The sequence below is a fragment of the Sceloporus occidentalis genome, unplaced genomic scaffold (assembly GCF_023333645.1).
Source record: "Sceloporus occidentalis isolate IW3139 unplaced genomic scaffold, rSceOcc1.0.p SCAF_9, whole genome shotgun sequence".
NCBI lineage: Eukaryota > Metazoa > Chordata > Lepidosauria > Squamata > Phrynosomatidae > Sceloporus > Sceloporus occidentalis.
The window spans coordinates 37061319-37087500 of record NW_028316989.1 but is presented as its reverse complement, the minus strand read 5'-3'; the positions used below and the strand labels follow the sequence as shown (position 1 = coordinate 37087500).

The 26182-nt window shown below is 38.6% G+C and overlaps 1 protein-coding gene across 3 annotated transcripts in view; it reads left to right on the top strand.

Annotated features, from left to right (window-relative positions):
- The window catches only part of FBN1 (fibrillin 1), a 195480-nt gene that overhangs the window by 147410 nt on the left and 21888 nt on the right, over positions 1-26182 (top strand). For all 3 annotated transcript variants that reach the window (XM_089538802.1, XM_089538804.1, XM_089538803.1), the window contains 20 exons: positions 43-207; positions 1137-1205; positions 1340-1465; positions 2324-2446; positions 5562-5720; positions 7245-7316; positions 8043-8168; positions 9544-9666; positions 13653-13778; positions 14605-14721; positions 15575-15703; positions 16161-16280; positions 17080-17205; positions 20501-20650; positions 21836-21901; positions 22398-22514; positions 22927-23046; positions 23710-23832; positions 24941-25072; positions 25941-26066. In XM_089538802.1, coding sequence (XP_089394928.1) covers positions 43-207; positions 1137-1205; positions 1340-1465; positions 2324-2446; positions 5562-5720; positions 7245-7316; positions 8043-8168; positions 9544-9666; positions 13653-13778; positions 14605-14721; positions 15575-15703; positions 16161-16280; positions 17080-17205; positions 20501-20650; positions 21836-21901; positions 22398-22514; positions 22927-23046; positions 23710-23832; positions 24941-25072; positions 25941-26066 — 2415 coding nt within the window. The remainder of the gene's footprint in view (positions 1-42; positions 208-1136; positions 1206-1339; positions 1466-2323; positions 2447-5561; positions 5721-7244; positions 7317-8042; positions 8169-9543; positions 9667-13652; positions 13779-14604; positions 14722-15574; positions 15704-16160; positions 16281-17079; positions 17206-20500; positions 20651-21835; positions 21902-22397; positions 22515-22926; positions 23047-23709; positions 23833-24940; positions 25073-25940; positions 26067-26182) is intronic.

Sequence of the window (26182 nt, the reverse complement as noted above, 5' to 3'; positions counted from 1 at the left end):
CTCATGATAGTAATTGAAACATCTGGTTCTTTTACCCATTAGATACGCGCTCTGGTTACTGTTACTTGGAAATCAAACCTCGAGGAGATAATGGAGATACAGCTTGCAGCAATGAAATTGGGGTTGGAGTTTCCAAGGCTTCTTGCTGCTGTTCCCTTGGTAAAGCATGGGGAATTCCTTGTGAACAGTGTCCAGCTGTGAACTCAAGTAAGTGAGACAGAGCTATATAAGATGATAGTTGATATGTGTCTCAATTTGCTTTCTCCTTTAGAGAGTGTGTTAGTCCTATTAAGATCATCCAAAAGGGAAAGTCAAGTGTTAAATTCCTAGGAGCAAACGGGTCAAATAAAGCTGCTTCCAGCCACCCCAGTGGTGGTGGGTACAGACAGTGCGTGCCCCCAGAGCATCTTGAAACTGCTCTGAGGCCTCTGGAAAAAGGAGCAGGGAAAGTCTGTTCTTTGCTGGTGGTTCACTCAGGACTGCAGCACCAGCCTGCTTTCAGAGTAGACCATGCAGTCACTGTTGTCCCTCACCGATCAGGGGCCGACTGGGGCTGGAGCAGTCAGAGGCCACTCCAAGCTGCCAGTCTGCTTCGCCCCTTTGTCTGAAAGGTACTACAAGATCCATTTAGAATACAGGGGCATAGCTTACTGTCTAGAAGCAAAAGGAACAAATATCCCCCTCCCCTGGATTATGGTTGCTACTGCCATTTTGTCTTTCAGGAAGGAAGCAAAGTTGGTGCAGGTGCAGGTAGCAGCAGAAGGCTGCTATTGGCTGCAAGCCCAGGGACAGCATCTCTTCTGGTTTGAAGGTTGCTGCAGGGACGTAGCCAGGATTTTGGGAAGGGGGGGCTGCTGTGTGGTGGCGCACGTGCACCATTCATTATATTTCAGTGCAGCTTTGGAAGTGGGGGGCCTGTACCCCATGGACCCCCTCCCTGGCTACGTCACTGGTAGCTGTGCCCCTAACATAACACATCTTTTTTGAAATGTCCTGTCACTGTTTGATTTCATATTGGAAACCTATAGCCTGAAGTATCTCAGACTGGAAGATGGTTGTTGAAAGAAGAAAACAAATGCAGTATTTTTGCAGTACATCTTTTAACTATTGCTGATAAACTTTGTTTCTCATTTCAGCTGAATACAAGCAGCTATGTCCTGGAGGAGAAGGATTCCGTCCCAATCCTATTACAGTTATTTTGGAGGGTAATGCATATGAGTGTTGTTTCTCTACTGGTCGTAATAAAAGGCTGGTATAATGTTAATAAATATTATTTGATAAGCTTAATCTGCTTTCAGTCCTTTTTAACAAGAGGCAATTCTTAATTTTATCTGGATAGATATTGATGAGTGTCAGGAGCTACCTGGACTTTGCCAAGGAGGACAATGTATCAATTCATTTGGTAGCTTTCAGTGCCAGTGTCCATCCGGCTACTATTTGAATGAAGAGACTCGAGTGTGTGATGGTAAGTTAGCTTCAGGTTTACTGATCATTGGGAATTGTTGCTTTAAATTCCATAAGGGAAAATACCCTCTATAAAAATACACTGAATGTCACTAGAATACTCTAGAGCTGCTCAGGTGCAGTTAACTAAAGGTTCTGTGCATAATTACTCTTTAAGCACTCTCTCATAGCACTTTCACCTATTTCTCTGCTTTGTCCTCTCATTTTGTGATTTATTAATCTAATACGATCTATAAGGCTTCTTGACTTATTACTGTAGCACATTCCCAGGGTTAAGACAAGCCAAGGCAGGGTTAATATTTTCATTTCATTTATTTATTTCATTTATATGCTACTTTTCTCCCCAAAGGGATGCAAAACGGCTCACGGATTTAAAGAACATTACAATAAAATTTAAATCAGTTAAAATAATCTAAAAACAATATGAAATATAAAATATAACAGTAGTTAAAAGGCAATACACATGCTGAATATGAAAAGCACCATGGCATGCTTATGTTTTAAATGGTTGCTTAAATAGAAATGTCTTAGCCTGCCATTGAAAGGCAAGCAGTGAGGGGCCTAGTAGCCACTGTTAACAGTGCATGGTCCTAAACAAAATCAACCCATAGCGCGCCTCTTTATAGTTTTACCCAAAGTTAACTAAAGCTCTCTCTCATTGTCAGTGCCAAGACTCATCCTAGGAGAGCAGTGATGAAGAAGAAAATGTCTCTTCAGGATGTGTAGATAATTTTATCATGCAATAGCCATCAGTAAACTCTACAAATCTGAAAGGAGTTTTCAAGCAGGCTTTAGCAATACTGTAATTCTTTCTGTTTCTGTTTCTTTCTGTGACCCCAGTGTTTTATTTTTCTTATAGATATTGATGAATGTACTACACCTGGCATCTGCGGACCCGGTACTTGCTACAATACCATAGGGAACTACACTTGTATTTGTCCGCCAGACTACATGCAAGTTAATGGTGGGAACAACTGTATGGGTAAGTTTATTTGTCTAGTTAAAAAAATCTTACAAACTGCCTTTCCCCACCAAGCTAGACTAACAAGTCATCATACATCCAAATCCCAATAACAACAATGTCAAACACAATTGCAGACATCAATATTAACCACAGAATAAACTACAAATTCCAGAACGGACAAAGAAACTTTTTTTTTGACCTTCTCTGAAGATGCCAGCCACAGATGCTGGTGAAACGTCAGGAATAAACTCTTCAAAAACATGGCCACATAGCCTGAAAAACCCACAAAAAACTATAAGTAATATTATTAATATTAATTCCATCCCCCTCTTCCTTCTCCTCTGCCTGGCCCTCCCCTCAGGAAAAAGCCAGGTGGCAAAGGAGCCTTGACTGCTCCACATCCTCATGGGCTGCCCAAAATCCTTGGTGGCCCTCAGGGCACATACATTATGTAGGCCTGATGCAGAACTATGCCAATCAGATAAAAAGCATTTGTGGGAGCAAGATGTGGCCAGAAAAAGACTACATGCCTCTTTTGTTGCTAAAATTGTAATTTAGCACCTTGCCTTTTAAGTGACATGTTATCTAGTGGACAGAGCATGGTGATACCTCATTCCCAAATTGGTACGTGGGGAGATCCCCCTCTCCTTAGCATGCAAACTACCTCTGCTGTATAAAAAGAGATTAAAAATGGATCTGAGAAAGGTCTGAAGACTCAAGGACATTCCTTGCAGTTAACTATAGTGAATTGATTTATTTACATTTTAAGAAATAGTTTTACATAATTAATACTAGGTAATTTAAAATTGCTTTAACGTAGATGTAAAATTTCTATTTTCTACCTTGAGTATTTAAATTTTAGCATTCCCTTTTCTGATACTGGATTATGTGCTACAGGATTCAATTTGAATAATTCAATTTAAACTTTTAATAGTATGCTTTGATTTGGATTTCCTGCATGGCAGGGGGTTGGACTGGATGGCCCTTGCGGTCTCTTCCAACTCTATGATTCTATGATTCTAAGAATAATTTTTTAGTGCCCAGGTGGACTCTTGGGAAGTAATATCTAGGAAATATGAAGTAATAATAACAAAAATGTCTCTGAGGATATGCAGAGTGCATTCTGTGCACTCTCAGGTAAATATAACCAGTAACCTCACATTTATGAAAAGGGAGTTGAAGGCTGTGACTTCCAGAAAAGGCTGAGCTCCTGTCATTTTTTGAAGTAAGAACTGGCACATGGTTAGAACAAATAAATATGTTCTTTAAGCAATGCTTAACATAAATCAGATACTTTGTTGGAGAATTTTCAACTGCTCCAGGCTTTACCTCCAGTTTCAGTGTATGTCATTTAGTGCCACTGTGTTAAATTGCTCTGGAGGTTGCAAATGGTCTCCAAATGTTGAAGCAAAACCATGCCATAGATCCAGGACATCATATTCTAACATTTCACAAGAAGGATATGAAATCACAAAGTGAGCAAGAGTTTTAAGTAATAACCTATGGTTGGTTGATGTTAGTCTGTATGCTGTCTGCCAAAGTTTGAAGCTCTTGATGAGAGCATTCTGGATTTTGTAATTATGAAAGCAAGTGGCATTCTGGGGACTTTGGACGATGCTGCAAAACATTTTTCCATAAATGATGTCATGGCTCTGCAATAGAGGTCAATGTTGTAACATAAGAGCACTAACAGTCCCTTAAAAACGAAGCATTAAACAAATGGCTTACAAATGAAACATGAAGCTATTTTGTATTTTAAAGGCACAGCCATTGCCAGATATTTGGTAGTCTGATTTTTTTTAAGGGAAATCTAAACCTCTGCCCTACTCCATTCTAACTAATTAACATGGAGCATTTCCAAGGGAAGTTTTCGAGCATGGAGCTAATTTAAATGTTTAAAATGTGGATATTATGTAAGAGCACTACTTTTATACAGTTCTTGTTTGTTTCAGTGCTGCATGCATGAGAATGGAGAATTTTTCCAAATTATTGTACTCCAGGGTTCAGATCTGTCTATCTCTCATTTTATTAATTCTCCCTCTCTCTCCCCCCACTCTCTCTCTATTTATACTTTTTATTAAACAAATTTTAAAAACAAAATTTTTAAAAAACCAAAACATATTGCAGAATTATTAAACATCTATTTATTTCACATTCGTTATCAATTTTATCTTTATACATTGTCCTCCAAGCTTAACTTCCAGTGCTAGCAATACTTGGCGTTAAAAAACTACTTCCATTAAACTGTTCTTAAATTACATTGATTCTAATCCTACTGTATGTAAATGGTTTAATAGTTAATATTCATCAATTAATCTAAAAAGTCAAATATTACCATTATACCCCACCATTATATAATTTATTATCTGTTCCCAGTCTTTACATGTCTTCCTAGACTTTTGTGTTTCATAAGACAACTCAATTTGTCTAATTTTGCCATTTCTACTTATTTTCATAACCAGTCTTCTGGTGATGATACTGAACTTTCTTTCCATTTTGGGGCCAATAGATTTCTAGCTGCTGCCATCATATAATATAGAATTCTAACATCATTTTTGTTTATTTCATCGCCCATTGTACCTAATAGGTATATCTCCAGTTTGAATTGAAATTTTAAAATTGAAATGTTCTCAATCGTTTGATTTATGAAGCTCCAATATTTTCTTATTTGTGTACAAGTCCACCATTGGACTTGTATAACATTCCTTTTGCTTCCCCACACTTCCACCATGGGTTATTTAATTGTTTATACATTTTTTATAATTTTTCCAGAGTAAGATATCATCTATAATGCATTTTGTACAATAAGCTTTCAACTCCTTCTTTGGAGGTCTTTAAACAGAAATTGGATGGCCATCTGTCGGGGATGCTTTGATTTAGATTTCCTGCATGGCAGAATGGGGTTGGACTGGATAGCCTTTGTGGTCTCGTCCAGCTCTATCATTCTATGATTCTATGATATACAACACCTTGAACTCCTTGGAGGAAAGGAGGAATTTAACCAAATAAATAAGTGATACCCAAAATCTGTCACCACACAGAGTACTGTTCACTCAACAGATCTCTAGAACAGGTTTCATGATACACAGTTTCATGATACACAGTATTAATAATTTCCCTCTCCCCAATACAGATATGAGAAGGAGTTTGTGCTACAGAAACTATTATGCTGACAACCAAACCTGTGACGGAGAGCTGCTCTTTAACATGACCAAAAAAATGTGCTGTTGTTCCTACAACATTGGACGAGCCTGGAATAGGCCTTGTGAACAATGTCCAATCCCAAGCACTGGTATGTATTTTTCAGAGGAAAAGGAGCACAGCTGTTATACCAGATTGATGTAGAAATGAAGTGAAGATGAGCCAAAATAATGTCAATGTGTGCTCAAGTAATATTCTTTCTATGCACAGCCTGCATTGCTGTTACTAACTATAGCCACAGTGGTGCCATGATTACAAGTGCAATGGAATAAGTTTGTGAAACCCCTGTTTAAAGCCCTGCTTAGTTATAAAGATAGAGAGAAACACAAAGCAGAAAATCCATACAGATTTCTTACAAAAGAAATCATTTGGTTAACCTCTCTTGTCAGTGTTGTAGTGCTCACCACAACTAGACTTTAATTAAACTTCTCTGGATAAAGGTCTTTTGTTCCCATTTGACAGATGAAACTGGGAGACTTTGAAGATTACCGCACTGGGGAAAAAACGTTACCCAATGTGTTCTCACGGGCGCGAACCTGAAACGTGATGGGAACCCGATGGGTCCCAGAACTCTAGTTTACCGCACGGCGGAATGCTGCCGTCGCCGCCGGGCGTTCCCATCGGGTTCCCAATGTGTTCCAGGAGGCACCATTCTGGGAACGCTTTCAAAAGCATTCCCAGAAATGGGCCTCCTGGAACACATTGGGAACGCCTGGCGGCGATGGTGGCGTTCCGCCGTGCAGTAAACTAGCATTCTGGGACCCATCGGGTTCCCATCACGTTTCAGGCTTGCGCCCGTGAGAACGCATTGGGGAACGTTTTTTCCCCAGTGCGGTATTCTCCAGTGAATTATCCAGGCTAGGACTTCCTGCATGGCAAGGGGTTGGACATGATAGCTCTTAGGGTTCCTTCCAACTCTATGATTCCATGATTCTGTGCCTTGATTCAGAATTCAATGCTCAGGCCCCCTGGAATGTACAGGCTCTACTTTAGCCAAATTCCTTTAATAGAGCAGCACTTTGTCTTGAACATAGCAGCGGACAGCCCTTGGATCTTCTTCGGCTGTTGTCCATTTCTTCCACACATATCAGTTAAAGGGCTTCAAACTGGATGTGATTATATCTACTACTGGCTCAGCAGCTTCAAATACTGATGTAGACCTGTTTTCCATAAGGCAATCATCATAAAGCAAATTAACAGATTTTACTCAGAGATGATTTTAAAACATTTTTTTTTTCATCGTTGTTAATATAAATGTGCAGACATATAAAACAATTTGTGGGCACAACTTGATTACTGATGTGTTCCTTGTAAAGCTGTCAATACGTTTAGGATGAAAATTTAAACCAGATGTTTGCCCATTCTTAAAGGATAATATAAATGTGGTCTTCAAGTGACATAGATAAAAGTTGGGGACTGAATTATTTGTTAGAAATATTTTATTCTTAAGATCAAGCAATGGCAAATGACGAAAACAGGAAATTATTGTACTGTTTTTAAGTCGGTCGATCATCTTTCTTTATAACCAAGTAACTAAATTTACCTATCACGCATTGTAACATTTTATTTATTTGTTTATAATTTTGTTTTTTTTTTTGTTTGTTTATAATTTTAGATGAATTTTCAACCCTATGTGGAAGTCAAAGGCCTGGTTTCTTCATAGACATTTACACAGGGTTACCTGTTGGTAAGTTAAGACTCTGTGGAAAGTCATATTTAATTCCATCAAGTCCATGTTGGGGGAAAGGGAAGTGTTGTTTTCATGATTTGACTTTCCCCAGAAAGTTTTACAGACTAAACAGTACAAGGAACTTAGCCTCTGTACTTTAGTCAGCCTCTGCCATACCTTTTTCTGGGCCCTCTTAGCTGGATGGAGTAAATATAAAGGCCATTGTAATTAGATTTCAGTTAGTAGACCATAGGTAGTAGGAGGCGGAAAGCTTCTGGGATAACTGCCAAACAGCTTTGGGTTGGAAGGGAAGTGGAAATCTTTCCTTCTTACTAAAGTAAAGATTTTTATCTGTCGTTTCACCCTTGTTCCTTGTTGATCCTTTTTGTTACTGTGCAATTTAAGAGAGCAGCGAGGAAAGGATTTAATCTGAATATTATTCACACACAGCATAAATATGTTGAAGTTTCATGCCCAGGATTTCCAAATCTTAAACCCTCAAAAGGGGAAGAAAACCTGAGAATCCAAGGAGCAGCAGCCAAATGTATTCTTATATGGAATTCTCTTCTTTCCCTTTTTGTTCTTATTCACATGAACAGCAAAACAACACAATACATGATACAGAAAGCAGAACTGTACCCCCCAAAAAAGTAAAGTCTACTTTGTGTTTTCTTTTCTTTATTAAATTTAATTTGGTATGTTTTTGCTTCAGATATTTCTACCTTTATATCTTTATTAATGCAGATATTGATGAATGCCGTGAGATCCCTGGGGTGTGTGAAAATGGAGTCTGTATAAACCTGGTTGGCAGTTTCCGATGTGAATGTCCAGCAGGATTCTTCTACAATGACAAATTACTAATCTGTGAAGGTGAGGGATTTTTTTCCCCATTTAGGACCAAGTCCATCAGATAGAAATGGCAGTAAAGTGGCATACCAAAATTTTATGCCATTACCTCTGGAGGAATAGGTTTTGGTGTACAGCAAAACTGCATCATGTTTTGTTGCTTCCCCCTCATGCTTTGTAGCATTATGTTAACAGCAGTTAGCAAACACCTTGCTTTCATAGAAAAAAAGTCTCTGCATTAATCACCATCCCAATCACCTCTAAGCTTTGCAGTTCTGATGTATAGTTTCACATGTTGCTGCCTCTTCATTTAAATAGATGAAAGTAAACAGGGATTGTGGATACTTTTCTGAGACAGGATAAACAAGAAGCATGCAATATTAGCAACCACAGCACCTTTGGAATAATTTTGTACACTCAGGTTCTATTGCCATTACTACTATTCCAGGCAGAGAGGTTTTAGAAGAGTAGATCATAATGGTGGAGGTCCTTCCTTCCTTCTTTCCTTTACCTTCTGTTCTTTTGTTCAGCTGTATGAACTCAAATAATGTTTTGATGCTATAAAATTTCAGAGAATCCACTACCATAGATAAATTTTACTCTTTCCCCCACTGCTCACAGCATCTAAAATGTCTTTCAGTAGCAAACTTACAAGTTTGTAGATTAGCAACCCTATTAATGTCAGTCTGTCACCTTAAAACAGCTGAAACAGAACTGGCTTGTTATTTTAATTCTTTGCACTGTCATTGCTCAGTTAGCACCTTGTCCTTGGCTAATATTCCTGTCTTCGCAGAAGCAAGTTTTCAGATCTTAGCTTGCAGAAATTCTGTGCAGCTGCAGCTGTTTTAAATGGGTCTGCCTCCATTTGTGCTAATACATGGAGGAGGATTTTTACTAAAATGCATTACTGTGGGCTAGCTTTTTAGATGGAAAAGTCCTGTTCAGTCATATTCTGTACTTCCAGTCAGCAGGAAAGAAAACTAGGTCAAATAAAAGTAATGTTAATTAGCGGCTAATAGTGAGCTGTAAAGAAAATAGAGCAGAGGAAATTTTTCCAAAGTTATGGTTCTGAATTAAAACCAGCTAATCCTGTCTCAGCTTGGCTAATTAAACATGGAGTTATTTTTAAATAATTGACTAATAGATTCCCCCTCCTTCATACATAAGTGATTTTTTTGGGGACAAAAATATTTTATGACACTTATTTCTTTAGTTTTCATACAAAGACAGTTGTGAGGTGGAGAGTTAACACAAAGGGCAAATGAGAAAGAAATGTAGGATGCCCCTAAGGCTTTTTTGAAAGCATATACCAAAAATAAATTGAAATGAAGACATAATTCAAGAATTGGCACCATCCTTTTATCCAGATTCATTCTGATTTCTTATTTGTTTCCAACAGATATTGATGAATGCCAAAATGGTCATGTGTGTCAACAAAATGCAGATTGCATCAACACACCAGGCAGCTATCGCTGTGATTGCAAACCTGGGTATCGGTTCACACCTGTAGGCCGATGTGTTGGTAAGTAGTCCTAAGCCCATATATTCTGTTATAAAGTTTATACCATATATACGCGTCTGTAAGCCTAAAAAATTATGCCTAAAAATCAACCTCCAAATCCCAGGTCCATTTATTTACAGGTCAGTATGGTAATGTGATAGCAGCTCTTTCAGATTTCCCTGTGCGTTGGGAAGATAGTTTCTTTTTCTCTTGCACCAAGCAGAAAGAGTCATGAGTGATTAATTGCTTTTAAATAAACATACAGAGTCCCTCTCCTGCCCACACTGGCCTGAAACCAAAGTTGAAACAAACAGCCTCAATTAGAGTCTCTCTTGCTATTTGCACACATACACACACTGAAGGAGCCTCCAAGTTTTACCCTCAATTTATCCATGGGTCATGGCAAAAACCATAATTTTGCCCCCAAAACCTGACCTCCACTTATACATGAGGTCGACTTCAGCAATCACCTTTCCCTAGATTTAAGGCCATTCAGCCCAGTTTTAGTTCACGTTCTATCACACCTGGGGTTTGCAGTAGCATGCAAATGCTTTGCAGTTCTCAATACTATAAATTGTATGAATTAGGGCATAATTTTCTTTCCCATCAAATACAACGTGAATGTGCTCAGCGACTGGAATCCAGCAGTGTTTTCCATATCATACACTTCAAGCTCTTCTGACCCATTCCCATCCAAAAGCAAATAGCGATCTCTACAGCAGTCATAAGTCTGTTTTTTCTCATTAAAAATACTCTAAATTTAATCAAAACTTGCACGAAGCACCCACCACAATAGAAAAGTATTTGTACAATTACAACAATATATATATATATAAACACTTTTCTTTATAAAGTAGCAGCTGGAATAAACTTGAGATATATTTTCCTGGCATTTTCTATTCTGCAGATTTGAGTTTTTGTAACAACATCTTTCCCATACTGCATGGGTTAACATGGTTCTGTGAAGTCCTTATGGGAAAAGTCTGTAGAAAGAGAAGTAAAATTGCATTCTGAGATTGAAAGGCTTGTTTTGTTTGGATAGAAGCAGTGATTTCTCATGTGCTTGAAAGTCCTTCATTGAAACAGAAACAGGAAGAACCATGGTAGAGGCAGATATGAGCAACAATACCAAAGTGTGTTGGCACAAACATTATTTCCCTGAATTTTGCTTGAGGTTTCATAGGAAGAGAAAATAAAGTGTAATGTTAACAATTTGATATGTGTGCCATTTTATGTAGCACACTGGGAAAAGACATTGGGTTGTTACCACACAAATCCTTATTGTGCCATTCTTCGCTTTATCGGGTTGAGCTCTTTGTTCCTTGTAATACCTTAATAGAGTTCTTCTAATGGCAGATGCTGTTTTGTTCTTCCCCCCCACAATTCCCTCTTTAAGTATAAAACCAATTTAGTGTAGTGGCTCCTGACAAAGATAATTAATTAGGGAGGTCTTTTAAGTTACAAAGAACATGTTTTGAACCAAGGGAATGCAATTCTCTTCTATTCCTAAAGTATAACAGAGGGATGCAAACTTACTTTTACTGTATATCTTCATCAGTTTCTGAAAGCATCCATACAAGGCTCAGACAAGGGAGGGCTGTAGTGGCGCCCAGTACCTCTACATCATGCTTTGCTCTCCATGCTCAAGACCAAGTAGAGTTGTGTCCATAGTTGTCTGACTATTAGTTCTTGGTATTAATCTGACAAGCCATGCCTTCCTCTCAGGGCTTCATATATGTCCCCAAATCATAACCTATTAGAGAGCAGGGAGAGAGGGCTGGCCTTTTCCATGGCAGCAACAAATGGACATTTTTCAAGTGAAAGGCTTATTTAATTTAGCTTACTTAATAGAATATAAACAGACTAATTAGTGCAATCCGAACTCAAAGATGCACTGGTTGCAGGAGGTTATTAAGCACAGGCCTATTTTGCCAGTTTAACCCTCTTCTGGTGGCTGAGCTCAGAAATCAATTGAAAGAGCAATCTTTCAACAGTACTGCTTTGCTTGCTCAGATCTGCCAGGAGGAAAGCCAGGAAAAGGGAGCCAAGAAAGGGTGTGGTGAGGAGCAGAATTATGCTAGATCCAAACTTACTCCAACCCAGTGATGCAGCCACAATACTGACATAAAGTTTGGCCAAGATGCTATTAAAACAAAAAAAACAATGGCAGAAGGAACCTGCATAGGGGACTCTGACATCACACACACACATACACACCCAGACAAATCACCCCCTTTTAAAACAAAATCCAGAAGGAAAATTATATAACAATATCCAATTATATGTGTTCAAGGAAAACAAAATAAACAACAAAACAACTAAGAACATGTCCATTAACAGGCCCAGTTTTGTCAGGGAAAGCTTGATGGAACAGTGAAGTCTAAGGCTTTCACGGCCGGCATCCATAGTTTTTTGTGGTTTTTTCAGGCAATGTGACCTCTGAAGATGCCAGCCACAGATGCAGGTGAAACATCAGAAATATATTCTTTCAGAACATGGCCACATGGCCCGAAAAATCAACAAAAAACTTGATGGAACTTTTTAATCAGTTTGGGTGCCTTGACATGAATGTCAGTCACCCACTCAGACTAGACTCTGTGGAAAGTCTTTCCATGGTATGAAGTATTAGTGTTGTCCTTTATATTGCTTGGAATCTAGAATCTGCTCAATTTGAAAATGTTGTTGGTCATCAGTCATCACTGGGGGTGGTACAGAAGGGCTCTGGTGCCACAACTTAGAGACATTCTTTGGCTTCAACAAACTAGAGTAAAAACAGGGTGAATGTGACAATATTTTTTAGAAAGTTCAACTTAGGCCCAGTAGAGATTGGCGCTTTGCGCTGACCTGGGGCCGATTTTAGGGCTCCATAGGGCTGGGTGTCCATACGCGCTCAGCCCTATTTTCAGCATCCGTGCGCCATCTTGCTGCGCCCCTGTCCATATGGGGCGCACAACAATATCACGCAGGTGGCTGAGTGCCCAAATGACTCTCGCTGGAAGTGTTGTCATCATGGCGCTCACACGCCATGACAACGCCCTTAAAAAGAAGCTGCCTAGAGTGGCTGCTTTTCAGGGAGTGCATCAGTGCTGCGCCGTGTGGCTGGCGTGGCACCAACGAGGGGCAAAAATGGGCAGCGTGGAACCACTGATCTGTATCCCCTCTTAGTTAACAATCCTTTTGATTGGAAGAGGACCAGCATATTTTGGACCTAGTTTCTTAGAAGGTTGCAAACATTTAAGAAACAGAGTTGACAGGTACACTTAATCCCTAACTTTGAATTTCCATTCTGGCACCCTCTTTCAGTTTGCATGTTTTTTATAAGTGTCTTTTGCAAAGTCTAATGCCAACATAATTTTCAGCCAGGTTTCTTTAATTTTGTTAATCCAATTGACCAGTGGAACTGGGCTAAAGTCCTCCATAACCAAGGTGGGCTACAGTTCCAAATCTTGCCCATAGACTACTCAAAACTGGGTATGAGCAGTACTTTGGTGTACCACAGGGTTCAGTCATGGGCCTGGTGCTGTTGCTCAACAACTGTGTAATTCCGTAAGTGTAACATTAGGCTCTGTCTCTTGAATGTAGGATTTCAGCCTAACACAGGTAACAGTTGATTTAGGGTACTGGGATGGTGGTGGTGGTGAGAAGGAGGATGGTGATGATACCAATTGACATTATTTATCAGTTGATATATGCTATTGTGTTGCCGTCTAGTGGCACTTTCCACACCCAAAGGTCAAAGGCATCAGTCATTTTGCTTGAACCTAGCAATTGCCCCTAATGTGGGAACAAACCAATATGTAGAGAAACCATCAGCTGGTTTGTCTAGTTGTGATGAGAACAGATGTAAAATTTTAGGGTGCATGATCTTGATTCCTGCTTCAGTCCTTGGATGGAAAAGAAATCTCTTGAGGAGCCAATATAAGTCAGTGATCGAGACCATTCATCTCTCTCTCTCAAAGAGATTCAGGAAGTCATAAGTTAATTTTCAAAACCTGTATTATTTTCAGATCGCAATGAGTGTCAAGAGATACCTAACATTTGTAGTCATGGTGATTGCATAGATCAAGAGGGAGGATATATTTGTCGTTGCCACACTGGATTCAAAACCAATGAAGATCAAACTATGTGTGTAGGTATGTATGGAAATATCTTTTTACTACTTTTAATAATAAAAAGAGAAGGAAGTGCACTGTGTCTGTTTACAATTGTAATGCTGACATTTGGTCTTCAACAGTGAATATGGCAGAAATGTCTCAGGGCAAGAGGACACTTAACCATGTAAAAAACCTATTTGAGGCCTTGATTCACTTAGGCTGAAGAATTGTTAATACTTCTATTCTTTGTGCCATGCCAAACCATTTATTATTTATTTTTCTTGTGTATGTTCTATCTTACATCTTGCTTTTATGTCTGTCTGAAAAGTAAAAGATTGTGGATATTTCTGAAACAGTATTCCTTTTGAATTAGGAATGCTTTTATTTGCTGTCCACCTTCTCGGCCTCCTGTCACTTCCTCCTGCCCTCCAGTTTCTGTTCCTGTTTATTTACATTCTTCGTTTTATTATTTCGCGTTACCTTCTCCATTAGTGTCCCCCAATATTTTTTCAGCATCAGTCAAACTCATTCGGAAAGAGGCCTCCCCAAGAAATCATTGGTAGTTATTAGAGGTGATCTTTCATCTTCCTCAGCTCCAGTTATGTTTGTTCTCTTCCTATTGTTGTTAATACCTCCTCATTTCAAGAAGAATGACCACATTGACCATGGATTTATAGCACAGGTTGTCTCTTTTGTGGTCATCTTGCAATCTTGAATGGCTCTGCTCCTTCCATTTTCCCTTAATCTCTCTGTTTTCTGGGATGTCAGTGTTAAATTTATAACCAAGTATCTTCTCTGGTGTATGTAACTAGATTTGTATTTCTTTTGACTTACAACATGAAAATTTGTATTATTCTGTTCATAGATATTAATGAATGTGAACGAGATCCCTGTGGAAATGGCACATGTAGGAATACGGTCGGCTCTTTCAACTGTCGCTGCCATACAGGATTCATCCTTTCTCACAACAATGACTGTATAGGTAAGGAAATCCTCCAGTAATGCACCTGAAACTCTTGTGGGTTTTATACAGTGTAACCATATTAATAATGGGATGATTCAAATGAGATTTCTCACCTGTGCAGAGACCCCAATTGAGTGTTTTAGAGCTCAGTAGCTTGGCAAAATCCCTCCCCCTCCCACATGTCCTAGCCCAGCAAGCTACCATTCCTGGTGGTTTATTTTCCCCAGTTTCTCTTAATGCAGTTTCCATCTCACTTTGTAGAATTTGAGGTTCATCTTAGCATGAGTCTTCATATAGATAGATAGATAGATAGATAGATAGATAGATAGATATCCATCCAGACTCAATTCACAAAGTGTCCTATTGGAATGGAGAATTACTTTCTTCTGAGCCAGAAACAGTATTTGAAGAATCTACCGTTGGAGACAAATATAGTTACATCACTTTGAACTGTTGTAATATTATACTGAGAGCTAGTGTAGTACAGTAATTTGAGCATTGGACTATGACTCTGGAGAAGAGTCTCTGGAGACAAGAGTTTGAATCTCTACTTAGCCATAGAATCCCACTGAGGCGAACTTGGACAAATCACCTTCTCTCAGCCTCAGAGGTTTGTAAAGGCAAGTCCCCTCTGAACAAATCTTTGCAAGAAACCCCGATAGCATTAGGGTCACCATATGCCAGAAATGATTTGAAGGCACACAACAACAACATTATTATACTATTTGCTTGCCCCCCCCCCTTTTTTTTTTGTAAGTTGCTGTTTTCCAATATTTTGGATGCTTTAGATTCTTTGTTTTTATTTCTCCTCCTTTTCTTTATTTCACCCCCCCCCCCTTTACCCACTTTGCTTGGCCTTTTCTCCTTTTAGATATTGATGAATGTGCCAGTGGCAATGGAAATTTGTGCAGAAATGGCCGGTGCATCAACACTATTGGGTCTTTCCAGTGTCTCTGTAACGATGGTTATGAGATGCCTCCAGATGGAAGGGTCTGTGTTGGTATGTCAAAAGCTTAATGGTAGTGTTTATATGTCAAGAGTTAACTGTTCCCATGAATAATGGTCAAGAAGATGAAGAGTAGACTAGATGGTCTTCTGAAATCACAACCCTTTTTCAGAATCAGTAAATTCTGACAAATTGAATTGAATTAATTATATCCTTGTCTTGCTGATTGGTTGGTTGATTGATTGATTTCTGTTCTTTCTCAATAACAATTATTTAATTTACTTTATCCTTGTGTGAATATAAACCTGATAAAAGGTAGCCTTGCATTTGTTGCACAGTAAATTTAATTCTTACAGTAAAGGCTTTCTATCCCTAAGCCATACATAGTTCATGAAACTAAGTCACACTCCCTAGTTTTCATCCAAAACTTAATGTGAAGGTTATTAATAAAAGAGAAGGAAATGTGAAAATAGTGGTAGCTAACTATTGCTTTGTTTATTTCTTCTGACAGACATCAATGAATGTGCACTGGAGCCTGGTAAATGTGCACCTGGTACATGTCAAAATCTGGATGGTACATACAGATGCATCTGTCCTCCTGGATATGTCCTACAGGATGACAACTGCAATGGTATGTGCTCCATTGCATACTCCAAGGTGGAATTTTAGATGTAGACAGAAGTAGAATGAGATAGCTGGTCACACGCAAAGCAACAATAATGCCTCCATTTAAACCAGTGGAAAGCAGCTTCTTTGGTTCCCATGAGTTAAGTAACCTTTATATTTTGTCACATGGAGCCTAATTCAGAACAGGCACATTGTTCTCTTTAGTTATGTCCTTAATCATATCTTAACATATAACCCACCTGTAGATTTTTAGCAATTCATACAACAGTTACTATTAGGAGATGAGTCGTGTTGTAACGGGTGACTGAAGCTGAGAGATTCTAGCTTGCTGAAGCTTCACAGTGACTTCATTATAAAGGCAAAATTTGAATTAGGTACTTTGTGGCTCACTGTTTCCATTTTCTTTGTCACTTTTGTGCATTTCCATTAACATAAATGTGCATGACTTCATTGGCCCAAGAAACTGATATCACCTGAGGGGGCTGCATATGCAGTGCACACACACTCCCCACCCATTTCATCACACTACAACAACCCTATGTTGTCATAGCACATTGCTGGTGAATGAATGAAATAATCATGAACGAAAACCCCACATGATTTACCCCATCCATATGCTTCCACAGAAAGGTTTCTCAGAACTGTGAGATTGCATCATGAGGAAGTGCTCCCCATGTTTTTCTTTTCTTTTTCTCTTTCTCCAGCTTAGTGCAGCAGTAGAATCAATTTTGTGGGTAATACCTAAACCACTGCTTTAATGTGTGCTTTGTTCTGGATGCTCAGACTAAAGTGTATTCTTACAGATATTGATGAATGTGCAGAAGAAGCAGAGATCTGTGCATTGGGCACATGCAGCAATACCCCAGGCAGCTTTGTTTGCCTGTGTCCTGAAGGATTTATAGTATCTTTAACTGGACGCAGGTGTCAAGGTAAGCTGTTCCATGGTTTTGGTCATTATTTTGTTTAGCTGATAAATTTCTGTTGCAATCTTTAAATTCCAGAATTTAGTCATAGCTGTTTTAATGAGGAAAAAATGAGGTATTCCAGTAGCCACTTAAGAGTTCCCTTGTTTGGATTCTGAGAGACCAGGGTTTGAATCCTTGTTCAGCTGTGGAACCCCATTGGGTGACCAAGTGAAATTCATGCTCTCTCAGCTTGAGAGAAGGCAGTGGCAGACCTGCTTGGAATAAATCTTGCCAAGAAAACCCCATTATAGAATCATAAGAGTTGGAAGAGACCACAAGGACCATTCAGCCCAACCCATTGCAATGCATGAATATACAATCAAAACACCCCCAACACATGGCCATCCAGGCTCTGTTTAAAAACTTCCAGAGAAGAAGACTCCACCACTGTCCAAGGGAGTGTCTTCCACTGTCAAACATCTCTTACTTGTCAGGACATTCTTCCTAATGTTGAGGTGGAATTTCTTTTCCTGTAGCTTGAATCCATTGCTCTGTGACCTAGTCTCTGGAGCAGCAAAAAATAAGCTTGCTCCATCCTCAATATGACACCCCTTCAGATTTTTAAACAGGGCTATCATTTCACCTCTTAACCTTCTCTTCTCCAGGCTAAACATATCCAGCTCCCTAAGTCCCTCCTCATAGGGCATGGTTTTTTAAATATCGTGACCAAAATGTTGGGAAGAATTTCCTGGTGATGAGAACTGTTTGACAGTTGAATATGCTGCCTTGAAGTATGGAGAATTCTCCTTCTTTGGAGGTTTTTAAGCAAAGGCTGGATGACCATCTGTTGAGAGTGCTTTAATTTTGTGTTCCTGCATGGCAGGAGGTTGGACTTGATGGCCTTTGTGCTCTCTTCCAACTCTATGATTCTATGAAATCATAGAATTGTTCCTTATTTTCTTATTCCTGAGAGGGCTTCAAAACAATAGCTGGGTTGATCTTTATAGTGGTTGATCATTTAGTGCACTTCTGACTGATAATTCCTGAGGACATTCACCTATATAGTAGTCTTGTGTTCAGTTTTGTCCCACAGCCTAGTCATAGCAAGTATGGACATCCTTCCTCCCATGCTGCGGTCAGTGGCTGAAATGGAATTATATTATATGTACAAATAGTACTGCATCCTTTAAACAGTTGATTAGTCAATTAAAGTTTTAGTTGACTAAAGTTCTGATGTGATAAAAAAATGTTACAAAATAATTTCCTTCCTTTCTAATTATAAACTATATTTAAAAAATATTTTACTCTTTTTCAATATTGAAAAAAAATCAGTTACATTGCAATTCAGATAATATCCAAATGTATTTACATTTAATCATTTAATCTGTTAAAAGGCAAATGATTTCTTAAGTAAACATTATTTAATTGATTGCACTTGTATAAATAACAAGCCCAGTACTCCTGGAGATTTTATTTCTTCTTTATCTAAAGCTTTTGTAAATCCTGGGATATTACTCAGTGTGAATCTCCTATCCAGCAAAACTGGAGAAGCAGCAGGTTATGCAGACTGTTCTTTTGCCTGTAAGAGAAGTTGCCAGCTATCTGTCTGTTAAATGCTTGTGGTTTCTCTTCTCTCCATTGATTAGATTACTTGGCGTGGAAGAACATAGTGTGGTGACACAAAACCCAGTTATGTTCTCTCTTAACTTTAAGGCAGCTTGCCAGAACACACTGGAGGAGAGAAAAGGACAGGTCTTGACAATTGCCACTCCAGTATTCGTCCCCCCAATTACATTAGGTTATCACAAGGAATTTAATATAGCCTTTCATCTGATCTTTGGTTAACATGCATTGCTCTGGTAACAGACTAAGAATAGAAGAGAGTTAATATTCTATATGCTTGCAATATAAAATTCACATGTAAAAGCAAGTCAGGATGGCCCAACCTGCTCCCTGTTCACCAGTCTTTGCTTATTTTGAGCAAATCTAACACTATTTCTGACTTTTGTGAAAGTACTCTTAACCAACCGAGAGAGAGACAGCTGTACTTGCTCACATATAGCATTATTAGCTATTTATGGCTGAAGGTTGGGCCCGTTTCCAATTCTTTTTGACCTTCCACCAAAGAGAGGAGAGCTACATGAATCCTATTCCTTTTCTTTATTTTATGGTTCTTTTCTGGTGAAAGAGACTGAGACACTGTCCTGCTTCCTGTCTCTCTTGGTGTTTATTAATAGGTTTTCATTCATAAGGAGGCCTCCCTCTGGCTCAAGGGAGACCTCCTTGTGAAATCAATAGCAAGGCTGCTTTTACAGTTTTCCTCCCTACTCAGTCTTCCGTAATTTCCACCATTCATCTAATGCACTTTCTCGCCTATCTGGAGATTTTAACAAAATCAAAGTTGTCCTCATATAACCCATTGGTAAAGCAGAAGCTGAAATTAAAAGTTTATCTTACATTTCGCAAAAGCTTAACTGCTTGGCTGTTACCACAAAACAGATCCAGTTTCTTGGTCCTTACTAAAAGCTATGGTCTCTCTTAAAATATCAAAAGTCTGTATCTTGGATATGAAATTCTCTATTCTTTGGCCTGATATGTTGAAAGTTTTCAGGTTTATATAAATTAGATGAATAAATACTAAATAAAATCATTAATTCATTTGCCTTGCCATATTTTCTTATATAGTTCAAATTGAAACAGAATTATTTACTTCTTTTATTTGTAGGTGGCTGAAAATTTAATTATAAGCAATAGATCTAGGAAACTAAAAAACAAGAATCACTAGACACACAATGTAACACAGGAAGAGTTGACTTCTGGGCAAAGCCCCTGTGAACATAATACATGACTAGGGTCCAAAACACACTGCAGAAATAATCCAGTTTGAGACCGCTTTAACTGCCCTGGCTTAGTGCTAGGGATTCCTGGGAATTATAGTTTATTGTGGCACAGAGCTCTCTGACAGAGAAGGCTAAATGTCTCATACAACTATGGTTCCCACAGTTCCCTATCATTGAGCCAGAGCAGTTAAAGCAGCTTCAAACTGGATTATTTTTGCAGTGTGTTTTGGACTCAACAGTGCAATCCTGTGCATGTGTAAGCACCAGTGATTTCAGTGGGACCTGCTTGTGGGAAGGTGTTGTAAGACTGCATTGTAAGTTATTAATATAAAGTATTTGTGTTGATAATGTAACATGCTGTACATTGCAAATGTGAATAACTTGCACAAAACTTTTGAGTCCAATGTTAATCTTAAAAACCCTTTAAAAAATCCCAAATATAAACCATATTCTTATCTTTTTGTTTTCTTTTTTTTAAGATCAGAGAGTAAGCTACTGTTATACTAAATTTGAAGATGGGAAATGTACCGTTCCCAAATCCAGAAACCATTCTAAGCAAGAATGTTGCTGCAATATGCATGGGGAAGGTTGGGGCGATCCATGTGAACTGTGCCCAGCAGAAGGAGCAGGTATACACACACACACACAGAATCCTTTACATGATTGTTATAATGCTTGCCCATAAATGAAATAAATCATTTTATGAGAAACACGAAGTAGCAGCCTTGGACAGTGAGGCCTTTTCAAAAATTGATGTTTTGCCTTTAAACAGAAGCTAAGAAGGCATCAGTATCTGCCTCACTTCCCAATTGAAAAGTTTTATTTTTTCTGTCGTTGTATAAGTGGTGCCAGTAGAATGAAAGGCAATAGCCAGCTATGTGCTCCTTATATATTAGTGAGTAGCTTGAAGTGGAAAGAACAATGAAACTGACAGCCTGAACAGACAGGCAAAATAAGCCCGCTTCTGGCCATCATTGGCATAAGACATTGAGACACCACATGCTGCAAAGACGCTGGGAAGCTGGCTTGAAGTTGCACAGCTGCCCATACACGGCAGCACAGTGTTTGTACACCACATGCCACCGGCCCATCATAAAGCCACCAAGGGGCTGTGACGGGGCCAGCAAAGCCAGCTTATCCCCAGTTGAAAAAGGAGTGGATGTTGTCCACTCCTTTTTCAACTGGGTTGAAGGTGGATTGGGGCTATGGTGTGTGTTTGCTGTTTACCAGTTTTACTTACATTAACTTATAACTCTCTTCTAGACCAGTTAAATCAACTCACTTGTATAGACTATAAGCATCTTACACTAGCAATAAAGAAGCTGTGCAGACTGCAGCCACTTCCATCTGTGCTGGATTGGGGCTGCAGCAACCACACACCACGGGCCCAATCTGGCCTTTCTAGGGTGCAAAAATGAGCCACAAAAAGTGGGTCCTTTTTGCACCCTGGAAAGGGTGCAATAGCCGCAGTGCTGTGGCTTTAAGGCGCTCCTTGACGCAGCACCAGAGGAGTGCTGTGATGCCACACACCATGTGGAGTGGTACATGGCATCACACCGCCCAGAGGATGGAATCGGTGTGTGTGTCATGTGAACACCATGCCCTGACTCTTCCCCCAGGCCGTCCTTTATGGCCAGTGTGCACAGCCCCAAAGTGCAAGAAGGAAAGATTCTGCTATGCCCATTATAGAACTGTACATGAAAAACTGCTACTACACTGAACCAATGTAATGTCTGTCTGTCTCATGAGACAAATAGATTTCCATGCAAAACAGGCTGAGTTTTTGCAGTTAAATCTCTCTATTTGAATTATAGAAGCTTATCGCCAAATCTGTCCATTTGGATCTGGCATTCTGGTGGGCCCTCGTGGTGAACCAATTGGTAAGTAGTCAGTACTTTGACTGTATGGTACTCTTTTTCTTCACTCTGTTTTGTGGTGTTGTGTTTATGTTTTAAATTTCACAAATTAAGAAATAGTATTTAAATGTATATGTATATTTATTAAACACGAGAGCAATTTCCTGTCTGCCAACATAGTTTAGTGGCTACAATTCTGAGAGATGAGGATTTGAATCTTCACACAGCCATGGAAATCCATTGCATGACTTTGGGCAAGTCATACATTCTCAGCCTCAGAGGAAGGCAATGATAAATTCCCTCTGAATAATTGTTGCCAGAAAACCCCATGACAGGGTTGTCTTGAGACAAAAATGACCTGAAGACACTTAACAACAAATAAGTACTTGTTCTTTCAACTAAAGGACTTGTTCTTATCTTAGACTTTTTGATTACATAATGCAATTTTGGAATTATTCATTATAGGATTCCTTAGTGAGTATATCTTTTGTCTTTCTGTTTCATTAATTTGGGGACTAAGATGCGGATGAATGTCTGGATCCAGACAACTGTAAACATGGCCAGTGTATCAATACAGATGGTTCCTTCCGCTGTGAGTGCCCATTTGGTTATGTGCTTCAAGGAAATGAATGTGTAGGTAAGTAATGGTGTTACCCTTTATTCTGACATTGGCATTCCTGACATTGACAACACCCTCAGTCTGGCCAGATTTTCCTTAAATGGCTGGCCTTTCCACCTTTCCCCAGAGCCTGCTAAAACTGTACAGGCTCTTGGGAAGGAGAAATAATGATCTGCCAGGGTTACACACAGTAAGTATTTTATTACTTTTTTGGTGTATTAATTTCATTTTTATCCTGCCTTTCTATTAAAAATATAACTCAAGGCAGCAAAAGGAGCATCATTAAAAACATTTTTTAAAGAAACATTAGAAGTAAATCTAGTCTATTATGCCTTCTCCTGTATTTTCAAACAGATAGCTGTAAGTCTGAATTGTAGCTTTCAGAGTAAGGGTTTTACACAATGTGCTTTTGGTTTATTTGTTTCTATAGATACGGATGAATGCTCTGTAGGAACCCCTTGTGGAAATGGAACTTGTAAAAACATTATTGGAAGTTTTGAATGCACCTGTGAGGAAGGATTTGAGCCAGGACCCATGGTAACATGTGAAGGTAATGCCCTTAATCTTTTCCAGGGGTAGTTTAGCAAACGTCTTCAGAGAATACATTCAGTCTGGATATTCATGCTTCTCAATAGTCTGTGGTCCTTATGTCAGAAATGGCAGGGTTTTACCAGAGCTTGGAGGGACCATTCTAAATAGTAACATATTCCTGTTGCTTACTATAGTGTGTTAAAGCAATTCATTGTTGTTACTCCATTGCAGTCTTTCAAAAATAACATTGCATTTTTTATTTTTTTAAAACTTAAGACTGATGAAAGGCATGAAATAGGGAAAAATGTCAAAATGCATTTAACCTATCTAAAATGCACTTAAACAGTAACAAAAAATAGTCATTATACTAATAAAATCATTTTATTCATTATACCAATGAATTAACAATGTGTATCACTATATGCTGACTTGATTCATTATACTAATTGTGTATGTTTAAAGTTAGTACATTTCATTATCTTACTTGGGAATAAGCAGTGCAGACAGTGAGGTTTTGACCCACATCCAGAAAATGCAGGATCGAGCTGCTTTTTGCTGCCCGTCTGCTCCGGCCCTTAGTTGTTGTTGTTTTTAAATGCTGGGAAAATACATGACAGAGTTTGAGAAATTGGTAGATGCTACTTTTCAAAATGAGTTTCATTTTGTTTATCCTTTAATATAGATGTAAATGAATGTGCTCAGAATCCACTTCTTTGTGCTTTCCGGTGTGTGAATACCTATGGATCATACGAATGCAAATGTCCTGCTGGCTACATTCTTAGAGAAGACAAGCGAATGTGTAAAGGTAAGAGGCCTACAAAACCTCTAGATAGGACTTTTGGTGAAGTTTCTCAAAGCTAATCCTTGTAGTTCTTACAGTGACAGTTCTATTTTCATAGTAATGCATGCAAATTTCTACACAGCATGGCCCATTTGTAAAATTTAAAAAATCTCAGTTATTAATATCCTTTAGAAGTATTATGACAAGAATGAATGTGTCTTTGAGATGGCAACAAACACAAATAAATCAAGCCTAAATATGAAGTCGAAGGTTGTCATGACCCTGAGACACCCTGAGGCCTTGCCATTAAACAACAGACCAACACAGAGATTAACATGTAAATCACTTCCTCTCAACCAAGGGTCAAACTGTGTGTGTGTGTGTGTGTGTGTGTATATACATACACACACCCACTCACTCCCATGCCATCATTCGCTGAAGATGCTAGCCACATATGTTCTTCCTGAACACATTCAGATAGCCTGAAAACCCCACAAAAAACAAGACTGAATAGTTGAGTACAGGTGTCCCTACCCAGAATAATTAGCATACAAATGATAACACGAATTGAACACAGATATCCCATCATATATCATTATGTCTAAGCCTCAAAATCTAAAAGTTTATGGAAGCAAGCAAGCTTACCATATACGCTCAACTATAAGTCGACCCCTTGTATAAGTTGAGGGCAGGTTTGGGGGCCAGAATTTTGCTATAACCTGCAGATAAGTCGAAGGTAAAACTTAGGGACCTGGATGTAAATGATGAAGCAAAGGAAAACAATGCCAAAGAACTTAACAAAGTTTCAGCAGGCATAACTGTTTGTGCTGCTTATATTAAATGCTGGATGGATGAGAGGGAGGCCAGTGCTTCCAGGACAGATTAATCTCTTACCTTTCACCAGGGAATGTTTCCTTTTTTAAATAAGAGTTAATGTACAGTACTTCATTGACCTATGGATACGTCGGTGCAGGTTTTTGATGTCATTTTTTTTGGCTAAAATTTCTAGACTTATGCATGAGTATATACAGTATATGTACTTGTGTGTATGTCTTTTTGTTGTTTTTTAAAAGTAAAAGGTATACTTCATCCTTTCACCAACCTTGTCATTATATGCATATAATGCTTTCAGATCAGAATGAGTGTGAAGAAGGAATTCATGATTGTGACTCAAAGCTAATGACGTGCAAAAATCTGATAGGCACATACATGTGCATATGTGGACCAGGATTTCAACGCAGGCCAGATGGTGAAGGTTGCGTAGGTAAGTGGAGATGAAATTTTTAGAAATTAGACTTGCTAATGCTGGAAATTTGGCAAATAGTTAGGAATTCAGAAACTTCTCTCCTCTCTATGTGTATGAAAACATTATAGGGCAGAATCTAAACTAGACTGGTTACATTTAGGTTCTCCTTGAAATCTGTGGAATTTAATTTGAGACTAACTTGTCCATTTGGTTTCAGTAGACCTAACTTCATCTGAAACTATTTCAAAGTCCGTAATGGACAACAAAAGAAATTGTAACAGAAAGGAGATCTAATCATGGATTGCCAATTTTCTCATCTGGTTTTACCTCAAGATACAAGTGGTGACAATGCCAGGACACTGTCATTCAGGAGTGTCCCATTACATTTTTCACCCTTGAATAACTAAACATTGTGACCCTATATGCTGCAGAAAACAGTAGACATTAAATGTGATAGTAATATAAATAATTTATTTTGATGAATGCATAATGGATATATTTTATATAGTAAGTAGCTATGACTTTTAATTAGATTTTTAAAATATTCCAATATTTATTATTTGAGAATGCAAAGGGAACTTATAGCACCTTTGAGCCTAACTGTGCAAAAGAATTTGTAGTATAAGCTGTCATAGACTTGGTCTACTTCCTCACTCCCTTCATCTGAGGAAGTAGACCAAATCTACTACAACTCCTTTTGCACAGTTAGTCTCAAAGGTACCACAAGATCTCTTTGAATACTGATATCTCAGACTAACCTAGTTTTATTATTTTGGAGTGATTAAATATATTTGTCCTCATTCAGGTAAATTTGAAATTACATTTACTAATTATAGTAAAAGTACATTTACTAATTATTTTGGGTTGTACTCTTTAAAACATACAGATGAAAATGAATGTCAAACCAAACCTGGTTTGTGTGAAAATGGACGCTGTATAAACACACAAGGAAGCTTCCGATGCGAATGCCATGATGGTTTCAATGTCAATGAAGCTCAAAATGAATGCATAGGTACGTATGAGGATCAGATAAAAGAAAGATGGGGTGAGTTTGAGGAAGTAAATATTTTAGATTTCTTGTTTGTGATGTCTCCTGCCTCCATAGCAGCTGGTAGGAATTATCTGAGC